General features: G+C 39.0%; 1 protein-coding gene across 1 annotated transcript; it reads right to left on the bottom strand.

Annotated features, from left to right (window-relative positions):
- Positions 1-7808: 7808 nt before the first annotated feature.
- Positions 7809-11769, bottom strand: SOSTDC1 (sclerostin domain containing 1). The gene is made up of 2 exons (XM_048304291.1): positions 11346-11769; positions 7809-9137 (listed from the first exon to the last, which is right to left on the bottom strand). The coding sequence occupies exons 1-2, from the start codon at positions 11662-11664 to the stop codon at positions 8722-8724; spliced, it is 735 nt and encodes a 244-aa protein (XP_048160248.1). The 5' UTR covers positions 11665-11769; the 3' UTR covers positions 7809-8721.
- Positions 11770-13267: the final 1498 nt, after the last annotated feature.

The raw sequence follows: 13267 nt of genomic DNA, 5'->3' as shown, positions 1-13267 counted from the left end.
TGTGATCTTTGAACAAGAGGAGTGTTTTCATGCTTGCACGTCATTGTAGATACGTTGAAAAACATGCTTTGAGTTTCAAGTGTTGTATCCTATATGCTTTACATGTGCAAACCCCTTTGGCATTGTTTTACATGGTTTTGGTAGGTAAATTTCTGCTATGAATACTTGATACACAGAGGAAGCCTCTTGCTTGTGTTCTGTGCAAGTGCTAGGAAAAAATTGAATAACATTGAATTTCATGTTTGGCACACATTTAAAAGCTAAAATGTTACATTTCCCCTGAAGGGTTTATCCATTCTCTACCTGATAATCCTCTAGGCCTCTAGGATATGGAAGGTTATTTCAGGAGCTAATGAGCATTTTGTGTACACAAAGTAAAAGAATTTAAAGATAAGAGAATTACCCCATAGTAATCCAATAATTAATGAGAGTGAAATTCCCTGACTGCAGGAGAATTTGTGAAATTCAGAAAGGTTAACTATTTGAAAAAAGACTTCTATTGCTTTGGGGACTGCTTTGACAAGTAGGTGATGAGATGGAGGCCTCATAATTCTTCAGAGGCCTTGTAATTTTTCATTAGAAATGGTGGACTAGTCTTAAACACTTGGCTCTGGAAGTCTCTTTGTAGATTCTAGGTGTCTTGGTCAGATGTTCAGTAATGCCAGGTTTGGGTAGGCCTGCCTGCTCAGCTTTAATGTCACCGTGTATTGTGCTGGTGTATAGGAGCTGTGGTTTAGGGTCTTCGGCTGTCAGAGTGTGTTGGATGGTGACACTAACGAAGATGTGCAAGTTGAGGGATGGAAATCCCTATGGCTGTTTTCCACTGTCACTGTGATGTAAGAGCAGGCACCAGCCATTAGGATAGTGCCCTATCATGTCAGTAAAAACAGTTACCTCTGAGGAAAGACTAATGGTAGTTTCCTTTTCCCAAGATGATTCAAAGCAGAGATAGTCTGTGAACTGGTTAAGTGAGTGGTGTTGAGCCACAGATGTCAAGTCACCAGTGATATAGAATGATGTAATGAAACATTAGAGAATATATAAGAGTTGAAGTTAGATTTGGAATAAAATTGGGATTTTCATTCTCTAAGTCTTTGTTTTAATTTTGGTGTGTGTATATTATCACGCTGTGTTTTATTCTTTACCATCTGCTGTGTTATTTCCATGGAATGTGTGTGAAGGAATATGAAACAATTCACCAAACTTCAAGTGATGGAGAGAATTAAATAACACCAAAGAAAATTTGCAGGTTTGGTATGCATAGGTGTACAAGCTTTACTATTTATTGCTACACTGAAAGCATTGTTTCTGCATCTCTTGTCATGTTTTAAACCATTAAAACCTTGCTGTAAGAATACCAGGAATGTTATTCATTAGCCCTATGTCTAAGGAATATAGATGAAGTCAGTTGCAAGTAGTTCTTTTTCTTCTCTACTTTTGATTTTTTAGTGATACTTTCTAACTCTTTTGGTAGTTGGTAAGGGAAGTGCCTTAAAAGAGCCTTGTGGAAAGGTTTGTGAATCCTTTTTCTCTTTCCAAACAGTTGCTTTATAGTGAGCAAAACATGCATGATGATAGTCCCTAAAAACAGTAGTCTTGTCCTAATCTTTTGCCTCATCCTTTGCTGACTTGTGCAGTTCTAGCATGAAAATGTCAGATTGGAAAGGGTCAATCCTCTGATCCTGTACAGTTTTTAGAAAGATCAAGGTTACAGATTTTTCCCCAGTGCAGCAATGTGGCTACCTGTCATCCAGCAATTATACAGAGACTCAGTTTGTTTAACGTACACCACTGAGCAACCATCAAAGGTTAACCATTTTCCAACATACTAACCTAGCTGGATGCAAACCAACTACTTAATGAAAAATGCTCTTTATCCTGCTCCTGTTTTTCTGAGTAATGCAGTCCAACTCATTTTACTTTAAAAAGTCTTCCTGGCACTTACCTGTGCCAATACGCTTGTGTTTTTCATACGTTGTTTTCTTCAGTACTGAACACTTCAGAAAATGGATTTAAGAATGCATCCTTCGGGGGGTGTGTGTGTGTGTGTGTGTGTGTGTGTGTGTTGGAAACAAACTGTGGGACAAGTAACCTAAATACTGGAAAGAAACAAGCCTGGTCATTGTGACACCATGGGAAAGAGGATTCGATTTTGCTAGAGCCAGAAGTTTCAAAGGGAAGGGCAGAAACAAACAGATTTGCAAGGGACTGCATTATTTGAGTAGATAAAGGCTACCTACCACAAAGTGCTATGTTCTTAAGATTCAGACAGTGGCGTGAATGGTCTGTCTAATGCAGGTTTTTATGGAAGACATATGCCAAGAAGTATTTTAATTAAGCAAATAAAAATGGAAATCCTTAGTATTTACTTTATTCTTGGCAAAAGAGGTTGCAAATATTTTCTTCTGGGAGAGATGTCAAGATTCATAACTGATTACAAAAAGATCAAAAGAAAATATGGGGACAGTAGTTGCAGAAAACCTAGAAGAGGTTTTATGGATAACTCACTAAGGTGTTTTTGATGGCATTGTTCACAAAATCAGATTACTGCAATTTTATACATATATATGGTATGTGGTATATTTTATGAAGGTGGTAAGCAGGATTTTGAGCCAAATTCTTCAACAAGGAAGTCCAGGTGTGTGACAGATTGATAGCTTTCTAAGAAACCTGTACATGAATCTGGTCAGCTTAGGCAGTATTCATTCTCCTTAGAAGTAGGAGGCTGTGGTCACCCACCAGAAGATGTGAACAGTGCAGTGAAACATGCATTTCTGTAAAGATGGTAGATTCTTAAGTCTCCCTGACTTCCCTGGTTCAGTGTGGAATGGTACAGACACACTGTGCTGTGCATTCTTCCCTTTGCATGGAAAGTGAAGACACAGAGACAGTCAGAAATGGTTTTTTGCCACGTGTATTTAGACTTGACAGTCTGCTACATCAGCAATGTTCATGGGCTATTGGGCTTGGCAATCTGCAGATGGAGCAAGTCTTTTGAAGTCTCATGAAAAGTTGTGAGGATCAGAAGAAAATGAAGGATGCACAGCACATGCCATCCTCCACATGCCATTTTGTTCTCTTCTAGACATACCCAGGTTCAGGCATTTCAATATCTGAAAAAAAAGATGCAGTGCAGTGATACAACTAGTTCCCAGGTGCTATAAGCTGTTCTGGCTACTGTCCTAAAAATTGCAATAAAGATGCACAAAAGCAAAAGTTTCAGCAGGCTTTTTAGATGAAGGAAAGAAACAAACACCAAAAGCAAGTGTTCCTTGCTAAAACCAAAATTTTTGCAGCCTTACGTTTTAGAAACATTCAGACCTCTGTTCTCCATCCCAGCTTAATGGCCATAGGGAATCTAAAATGGCTTTCTCCAACCCATCCCAAAGTAAATGAATAAATAAATAAGCAAATAAGTAAAAGAATAATCTAACAAGCAACAGATGTTTAAACTTGCTTCAGCTACAATTAAAACAAAGTCTTTGTGCTACGGAGTGTTTTAAATCTTTCCGTAGTCACTCCATTTCTCAGTGGCTGTTCTTGTGGTAGGGCTAGTACTTTTCTCCTTAGGCCCTCTCTCTCAACTCTCCACTGTTTCATATAAAAGAGCTTTAACTGTGCCTGGATAGCTCTTCTTTAGCCAACCAAACATCAGACTTCACAGAATGGTTTATGCTTTTAGTAAGTTGCTTTACAACTTCCTCACTAAGTCACTTCTCACCGGGGCTAACAAAACAAATCAAATGTGGAACTCCTAAGCCAAGTCAGAGCACTGCTTTTCCTCCCAGCACTCAAAATCAAAAAATAATGCATCCAGACAGTCTAAAAAGAGATTTAAAATGTTTATGTATTAAAAGCAAGTGTGCTGTAGTAATATAGTTCAGAACTGCTATGGGTTTAAACAATGAGACAATTATACACTAGTGTACTACCACTAGAATAGAGCAGGGGACAAGAAATAGACAAAGTGTTCAAAACATTTTTGAGTGGTTTAGTATTTTTTACTTAAGCGGATGGTAGTAAAAATCACTCTTTGACAGGAGTTATCATTGCAGGTTAGTAAACAGAACTGTATTATCCTTTCAGGGGATTTTGATTTAGGCTTCTTTTCTGATAGCTGACTTCTTTCTTTAAATTTTATTTTCCATTACATTCAAGAAGTACTATATTTCATAAACATCCCTATTAAAGAAGTTGTCCAGATTTTCATTTCTATTTCATTTCTATTAATTTGTGGTAGTAATGAAGGATTAAGAGGGCCTGAACTTTAGGTAATATAACATTACCTCTTTCACCATCATATCAAGCCAAAGGGAGGTAAGAAAATGCAAACTCCCAAAATGGAGTTACAGTCCAGTGTTTCTAAAGAATTCTCTCAGCAATTAGTAGAGACAACTTATTTTCAGAGCATGTTGTTCCATAAGCATTAATTAAAAATGAAGAGTATTTTCTTGTCATGGAAGTACTGAGTAAGGTAGATTTTTGATTATTAACTCAGTGGTAGGCAATATCTCATGTAAATCACACTTTTCTAGTGTGTCAGCCCACATAACTCATAGAAGGAGTGAGCTGAAAGGCTGGATGTCTTTCAAAAAGATGCATGGGCAGGCTTTTTGTTGTGGGGGCGACGTTCAGGCAAAATTAACAAATCCAATGACAGAATGTCTGCTTAACTCATAAATCTCTAGAGAATTTTCAGGTTTAGCCTGGAGCGATGTTTATATGTATGTCAATGAACTTAAAATCAAAGCCCTTTGCCTACGGGAAAGGAAATGCATCATGAGAATAGGATACCTTCCAACTCTAAGGATTCCTTATAATTTTCAACTGAACACCTCCAGGTTAATACTGTAGCAACAGGACTCTCACAGTGGAATGTATTGAACAGTCCTTTCTTGATTAATGTTGTACTTCTTCAGGAAGGATATAAAGGTCAAGGTTAGAAGGACTAAAGTGATTTACTAGCAGAAATCTGTTAGGTATTTTGAAGGGCGTTATTCAAATGTCTGCTTTATTTCCAAACAAATAACTGAGCTTGGATTGGGTGGTTTTGATTCCAAGGCTGCTGGAGACAGCAACAGATTTGTTACTATTATTAAATAACTGAATAAATAAACTTCTCAAGGGCCTTTCTAGTCTAGATTGCAAATGTCAGGCCCTTACGACTTCCACAGTTGATAAATGTCTTAATGACACATACTATCTACTACTGCCTCTATGAAGTGTGCCTCTGAGTGCCTCCATGCTATCAAAACAATAAGCATCTGGCTAAGTCTGTTTCTAGTGATGTCTGAGGAAAATTGATTTCCACTCATTATAAAACAATTTACCCCTTAGCTGGGAGCAGATTTCATCAACTCAAAAGTAATGAAATAGTGATGGCAGATTAACAGATTATTTCTAATTTATTCACTTTTAGTTTTCTAAAGAAGCAAGTATGAGAAATTATAAAATTATTAGTTTCTTTTTTAGATGTTTGAAATGCTTTATAAGAAGCCCTCAGAATTCTGATCTGCCTATATGATTTAACATCACTGAGAGAGTCAACTTCTATATATTTTTGGAGTAATAAATCTAGACTATTTATAGTCTAATTTATGAAAAAAATTATCTAATCTGTCTCTACATTGTACTTTTTCAAAACCTTTACATACTTCTTGTATCTATTTGACTCAATACTTTAGGTGAAAATTTTAGCATGTTTGTCTTTCCTTTTTAACTCTGAAGCAAACTTAAAATGTATTATATTTAAAATTATTTCAGTTTAAGCAGTACTATTTCACTGAGTCTTTGAGAAACTTTAGTGTCCTCCAGAAGAGTCACTGTCCCCTCTCCACTGAGTCACTGTCCTCCACAAGAGCAATGGCCCATATCCTGCCCACTGCAACTTTACATGTTGAAGATTTTCCAAAAGAAACTAATTAGATGTACTTGTATAATGTCTTTTGTCTTGATCCTTGGATAGACCCCTGTGAGTTCACATGTAACAGGATGAAACAGAAAGCAGATTGTTTAGGCCACATTGAAGCATTCAGAGCTACAAGTTGCATCACAGAGTAACATTATTCCTTCAGAAAATTCTATATGAACAGATTTCTAGTGCTGCTTCCCTGCAGATCTCTCCCACAAAAGGCCCCTCATGGCCAAAGGAGAGATCTTAGTTAACTCAGGCAGCACATCAAAGTTAAGTTGCTGCTGATGGACACAGCTCCTGCTGGCTTCCCTCACGTTCCCCCAAATATGCCGGACGTAGAGATGGGCCCTGTGGTCTTTCTACAGCATGTCCAGCAAAATTTCACAAAGTCATTTTAGCAGAAGTGTGTCAGATTATTCGCCTTTGAGTAGTTCTGTGTAAAAAGGCAATATAGAAGTTATAATCTCTATTTCTAAATGCAAGCTCCTGTCAAATGTGTATTTTGTTCCTACAGTCCAACTTCACTGACTGCAGAAGAGTTATGAGCAAGATATGCAGTTTTTTTCACCATTCTTATTTCTGGAAGTTAAGCACAGAACAGGTAGGGCAGCTTTACTGATTTTTAGTGACTATTGGCCTTGAAATTGGTTGAATTTTGGTCCGTTATCTCAATCTTTTGTGCTTTATCATCTTGAATAAGTAGCTGGATAACAATTTAAGAATAGATAGATGTTTGGCATTTGGGAAAAATTCTTCTGTCATGAAATGATTGAACGAGACTATAATGTCTGTTAAAATAAAAAAATAATAAATCTGTGAGTCTGCTGGACTGATATGCCTAGAAGCAATGTAATTTCAGTTCTCTCCCTGCTAACTCCTTTATTTATCATCTCTCCTTTTATGCTTAAAAGAAGCACCTTTAAGATCAGAGAATTTAAGTATAAATGGTCTCTGGTCTCATCATTTTAATATTTTCACAGTCACAAAACTGAATTTGAAACAACTAGGTCATTAATGCAATGGGGTTTTTTAACTGTGCTATCATGTGGATCACTTAAAATTTAATTTAAAAGTATATATCTCTTTTACATATGGCAAATTTTAAAGTGAATTCTTGCAAGTAACTTTGAGGAAAAATCATTGCATTTTGTCGATAAAATTTAGGATTCAGTAAGTCAAGTCAGGCAGCAGCAGTGATTTTCAAACAGTTCTTAATGACCAAGAACTCTGCCAAGAACTTCATGATGAATCTTTTGGAATTAAAATGCAAAATAGGATGAGATAAAAATAAAGTCAAAGAGAGCTTGTGTGAGACCTTATCAGGCAAGATTTTTCATTACTCTCCTCTTCTGTAATTTTTACTTTGGTTGCAAATGGATTGTAAAAGTTAATGATTTAAGAACAGCAGAATCCCATGGTGGAATCTTGCCCAGTGTTTAAATATAGCTTGAAAGATTAAGAACAGGTGATTCATGGCACTATGTGTTGAAAGGTAGACTAATTACTAATTTTCTGATACATTCTATAAGAATTTGTGGATAAATGTGCCAGACTCTATTGGTTCTGTGGAAAAAATGAAACCATATGTAATTTATACCATTATTCTGACTTGATCATCACTAATGAAAAGAAAAAAAATGGTGATGTCTCACTAGCTTGTAAAACTTCTCAAACATACACTTCTTCTGAAATGTAGAGCTTGAGAATTGTTAAATAAGAACCTGGCTTGGACCAATAAGCACCATCTGTTAAACGGTCATATAAGATTTTTATATCCAGAAAGATTGTTTCAATGTTAAATTTCATGGATAGACTTTTTAAAACCAAATAATCTCCCTTTTTTTAAGTATTGTGACTGGTTAAAATGTGTGCATTTTCATAGAGAGCCAGACAATACAGTTTTTTAGCAGTGTTTATTTTTTGTAAAAAAAAAAAAAGAAACCAATGAATTTGAAAGGAAGTCATATTTGTCTTTTGATTGCACACTTTTTAAACAAAAATAATACAGGGTGAAGAATGAAAAATACAGTTTTTATGCTGCTATGTCAAAATAACACCTAAGTCTATGACTGTTCAAAATTAAAATATATATACCAAGAATGCTAAAATGTCTATTTTACATTATCTACAAAATGTATGTTCTAATCCAGCCCCAAATCATAGGAAAATACTTTGATACATATGAAAAGCTATAAACATAAGGAAATTTTGAAGGGATATAACACACATAAAAGCTCATTAAATAATTACAACAACAAATAAATAGTTTGTTCAGCTTTACTTTTTGATTGCTGCCATGCATATTTTAATTTTTGGTATACTGAGATAAGAGAAAGGTGAGCATGCAAAGCACTTTTTTTTAGAATTAATCTGAAAGCAGATACAAGGTGGTGTATTTTTAAGCTGTTGTCAGAAGATCATAAAACATGATATAAAAGGCAATAGATGTGATAACTGTTCTCAGGAAAACACACAACAAAGCATCATTTTACAAAATTGACTTCAGTGAATACTCTTGGCAAATTTTCTTTTCTTCCATGGCTGGAGAAAATGTAAAAGTTTATAGTGTGGTTTTAGAAGGCTTGTATTATTCCCCATCTTGAGCATTTGGAAAATCACCCAAAAGGTCCATATGCTGAGAATGCCCCTTTTGATTTTGGTCAAAGCAGTAAGCATGGAGTGTCAACTGAGAACACAGCAATGGCAGACTTGTCTTTAAGCAGTCAGAATGGTAAAGCAAATGGTTACAGGTGAGTTCAATTTTGGCACAAGGAGAGAGAGATGAGAGAGCAGAGAATGTCTGACTTCTAACTTGTACTATGCTTGCTGGATTTACTGGCTCTTTTCCTTTCTTTGTGGTGCTGGATGGGTTTTGCTTGAGAGGTTCCCTCGAAGTTGTGGCTGGACTCATTGTGCTGCCTGGTGTATCGCTTGCACTTGCAGGCCGTGACCACAGTTATTTTGTAGGTTCTTATACTTCCATCCTGGCACTGAAGCTGGATCCTCTGAGTGCGAGTTTTGTCATTGACACACCTCCACTCTTGCGAGCTCCGCCTGCTCCAGTACTTGGTTCCGTAACCTCCTCCAATCCAGTTGGGGAGCAGTGGCAAAGGGAGGCATTCACCAGCACACACCAGTTCCTTCAGGGGATTAATGCTGGTGCACTGGCCATCTGAGATGTACTTGGTAGATCTCAGTTCTCGACAACCAACTTGAACACGATCTGCAGAATGCACAGAACAAGAAACATTGATATTCAGAATGGAGTGATTTCCTTAACCAGTCATTTTCACATTAATCAGGTATGTTTTGCAGAAGTTAAAGTAGGCTGTAATCTTTACAGGGCATCTCTACTGTTGTGTCCCCCATCACAAGGGCCTCAAGTGCTGATGGTATCTCTGGATAATACCACAGCATAAAAAAATCCTAATGACATGCACTTCAGCAGTTGTGGTAGAAGAGGCAATTTTATTCTCTATCCTTCTTCTCAGGGACATACCTTTTAGAAGAGGAAAAAATGCCCCAAGGGAAGAAATGTTTCCTGCTTGTTCTTAGTCTAGGGAATCTGCTCTGTGATATTTATAACAATCATGTTGGATCATTAGCAAGGGGGAAAACAGTGCTTTGGAAACAGTTGAAGTGTTTTAAAATGAATTTCAAATAGTGTGTTTCTTCTCATTCCATGGTTACAGTGGACTGAGTCTCCCATGAACTCTGCAGCTCCAAGCAGACACTGCAGAAGTGGTAACAGCTGAAGTTACCACAGAATAGGGTTCTGTCTATGAATGATTAGCAGTAACAATTTCAGAGGGGTCGTTTTGCCCTCAAGAGAACACCATCTTTGTAACTGTAGTAGTGTGTATATTATATGTAACATAGAGGATCCTGCAAATTCTCTCTGGCAGCTGACAGACTCAACATGCAGAGCTTCTCATACAGGCATGTTTGTACCCGTCTATATGTGCAGCTCTGCACCCTGCAATAAACACAAGTGTTTATTTCAGTAATTACACTTTGAAATAAACGCCCACAGTGTGCTTAATTTTAATAAGCAATCTTTACTGGCTGTGCTCTCCCTCTTTCCGAAGGACAATTACGGCACAGATTCTACACACAATGCAATTAACTAACGCTTTTAAAATAGAAGTAATTACTAGAAACATTTCAGAGTGAATCATAAAAGGCTTTGAAGGTACATCTACATATCACAGCTACGGGCTGCTTCTGTTTCTACTTGGATTTTTGGAAGCAAGTTCTGAACTGAGGCACTGCGTTAAGATTGCTTCACCCTGTCCTCTGTGTCTCAGGGTGGGCAGGCAGAGGGACTGTAAATCTGCAGGCTGATCCTAGGGACTATTGACAGGGCTGCTCTAATGCCTGCTTTGCAGAAAAGATTGAAACCTGCCTTCTGGCAGCTGCACTCAGGAATGCACCTGGAAGCAGCTGGTCACAGCTCTAAGTTTGTCTTTCCTTCTGTTTTTCTGTCTTCCCTGGCTCAGCTTTTCACCAGTGACAGCTCAGTGACAATGAATACCTACTGGGCTGTTCCAGTAATCTCATAATGATGAGATGTTTCCTGTGCATTTAAACCCTTAGCATTCATAGAAGCTGACACACCTGGCTTAGCTGAAAGGTACCGGTGTCACTTGTTACCTTCACTTTCTAGGGATGACTCTATTTTTATCAAGTTGCTGTGGGTTGATGTGCGTGTGTTTCTCTATTTGGATTTCTTTCATTTTAAGAAGGGGCAGGGAGGGAACAGATAAAGTCAGCAGGTTTCCAGATCTGCACGTATCTGACATATATACATAAAACTCAGAAGGGAAAGACTGGATATAAAAAAGGCAAGTTAGAGCAGAGATCATAGGTAAATTACGAGCTGATTTGTTTACTTTTGCTGGAGGTGTTAAGCGGGTAAGTGCTAAAGCAGGAAGTAAAACTAAACAGCGGGAACAAAATTCAGAGTTTTTTATTGCACTTGAAAAGTAGCCCAGACACCTCCCCTGCCCGCAGTTGGAGGTGAGTTAAAAAAGAGAGCGCTCTGGAAATGCCTCTCTCTCCTTTTCCTTTATCTCGCTTCCCTGCCGGATAACCCATAAACCCTGCATTCCTGGATGAACCTCCCTCAGGAAGTAACCTGCCCGAGAGAGCCGGTCCTACAGGACTTCCCAGCACGGGGGTGGGAGGGCGGCTGGCTCGGGGGCCGCCCGGCGAGGCAGATCCCGGCCGGGAACCAGCAGCATCTCCCCGTGGCCCGGCTTCCCCCAGGCGCCGGTTCTCTGGAGCGCCGCGCTCGGGCAGGGGGGTGGGGGGGCCGGGGCGCTGCCACGGGATGCGCAGCTCCGAGGGGCTCCGCTCCCGCTCCCGGGGCCGGGCCAGGCGGGGCTGACGCCCAGGGCTGCGGTGGAAGTGCCGCCGGTGGGATACTCACTGTTACGGTCGGATCCAGTGCTGGTGTAGTGCCTGCCTCCGTTCCTAGCTTGATTCAATGTACTGTTGCTGCTTGGGCTCGCCGCAGCGGGTTTAACAACGTGGGAATAAAGTATCTCTGTGGCATCGTTCTTGAAAGCCAAGGAGCTTCTCGTGAAGATGCAAGCCAGGAGAAAGCCATAGAAGTGAATGGCAGGGAGAAGCATGGCTGGTTCAGTCTCTGTCTGACAGAGCTGGATGAAATCTTTTCCTTCTGCTTCTTCTGTGTAACTGAAATTGCTCTTGAAGCTTTCCTTTATATATTCAGAGAGGTTTGGCATTCATTCAGGTGTAAAGTTGTGGATAGCTTCAGAATGAGAACCCACAAAAGGGGTGGGGTCCCTACATGAGCTGCGAAGACCTTTCACCAATAGGAGAGAAGCCTGCAGTAAAGGAGGAGTTAGATGCACTAATTGCAGGATTCCTATTTGGGGCTTTAGAGGGTATCAGAAAACTCTTAGGCACCAGCACGCAGCAGCATTCGGGCTGAGACCTAGAGACTGCCGGCTCTACCCTACCATTCCCTATGGTCCTGCGTGCCTGGCACTTTCGCGTGATGTGACTAACACGGCGTCAGAACGAGTCTCTCCTGCCCCTTCTATGCAAAGTTAGGTACCCTCTTCTCAAACTGAGCTGATAGGATGCATCTATAAGGATGCAAAAATTTATAGAACTTACAGAAGACTGCTAGTTACACAAATACTGTCTGCAATATGCCAAGATAATTTAAAAATATATTGTGAATAATTTAAATCTGCCTCTAGATGCTTTAAATTATGCAGCTTTGATCAACAGGGAGTACTGCAAGAGAAAGTACTTGATTTAGGGGAATATTCTCTCCCTGGTGTGCAGAGTTATAAGTATGTATTTCTGTATCACCACACATAAAAAGTATCTCCTCTAGGCTCCTTAGTACAAACATATCCATATTCGTAGCCTCTCACCATGTTCATTCACCAAAGTAGCCTTTTTTAGTTTTGTACATTGCCTAGAGCATTCTTATATTTTAATGTATTATTTCATGTGATAAAGGAAACAAAGAGAACACATGCAAATCTTTTTTCAAAATTTCAGGAAAATAATCCTTACTTTGACATACTATTTTATTGTGTCACACACTTACTTGATTTTACATAAAATTACATGGCCCAGATACACACACCAGTGTAAACTGGGATTTACCACTAGGCCAATGCTTGTCTGCATCATGGTGAATGCTCTATAGATTTTCAATATAAATAAAACAGCGATCAACACTGAAGACTCTAGTGTTCTAACTAGAAACTAACCTTTTTCCTGAGAAAAATTACAGCCTTGCAGAAGGCCATACTATGTAAAGGTTAGACTCTAATCTCACATTCTCTGTAACTGAGTTGATATCTAAAGTCACACTGGATTTTATTGCTGTAATAAAATCAGAAGTGGAACACAGGTTAGTTACATCTACTGCCAGGATCAAAATCTCATTCATTCAGGGAAGACACCTTTGTTTCACCCTAGTCACAAGCAGACATTTGTCTATATCAGCAACACTTTCCTCTTGGATCACTAAGAAAGTTATCCTGGATTTCAGCAGGAGTAAGGACAGATCCACAGTGAGTGCCACACTGATAGCTTTTGCTTAAAAGACGCAGGAAAAACAGGAGTGTTGCAAGGTGAAGTGAGTTTTACTGGCAGAGCTGTGTGTGGGGAAGTTGAGTTGATTGCCTGCATCTATTATGACTAGCCCAACCCAGTTCTGGAATAACAAGAATGTTGCAAGGCAGAGTGAGATCTTTCAGAGGAGTAATGTATGGAGGAGTGGGATCGCTGCTAGCCCCTTACAAAGCTCCAAGTTCCACTCTCATGGAACATCTAATCTAACCACAGAAGCAAAGACAGGCA

The sequence above is a fragment of the Corvus hawaiiensis genome, chromosome 1 (genome assembly GCF_020740725.1).
Source record: "Corvus hawaiiensis isolate bCorHaw1 chromosome 1, bCorHaw1.pri.cur, whole genome shotgun sequence".
In the NCBI taxonomy this organism is placed as follows: domain Eukaryota; kingdom Metazoa; phylum Chordata; class Aves; order Passeriformes; family Corvidae; genus Corvus; species Corvus hawaiiensis.
The sequence above is the reverse complement of the archived record's forward strand: the minus strand, read 5'-3'. Positions and strand labels throughout refer to the sequence as shown.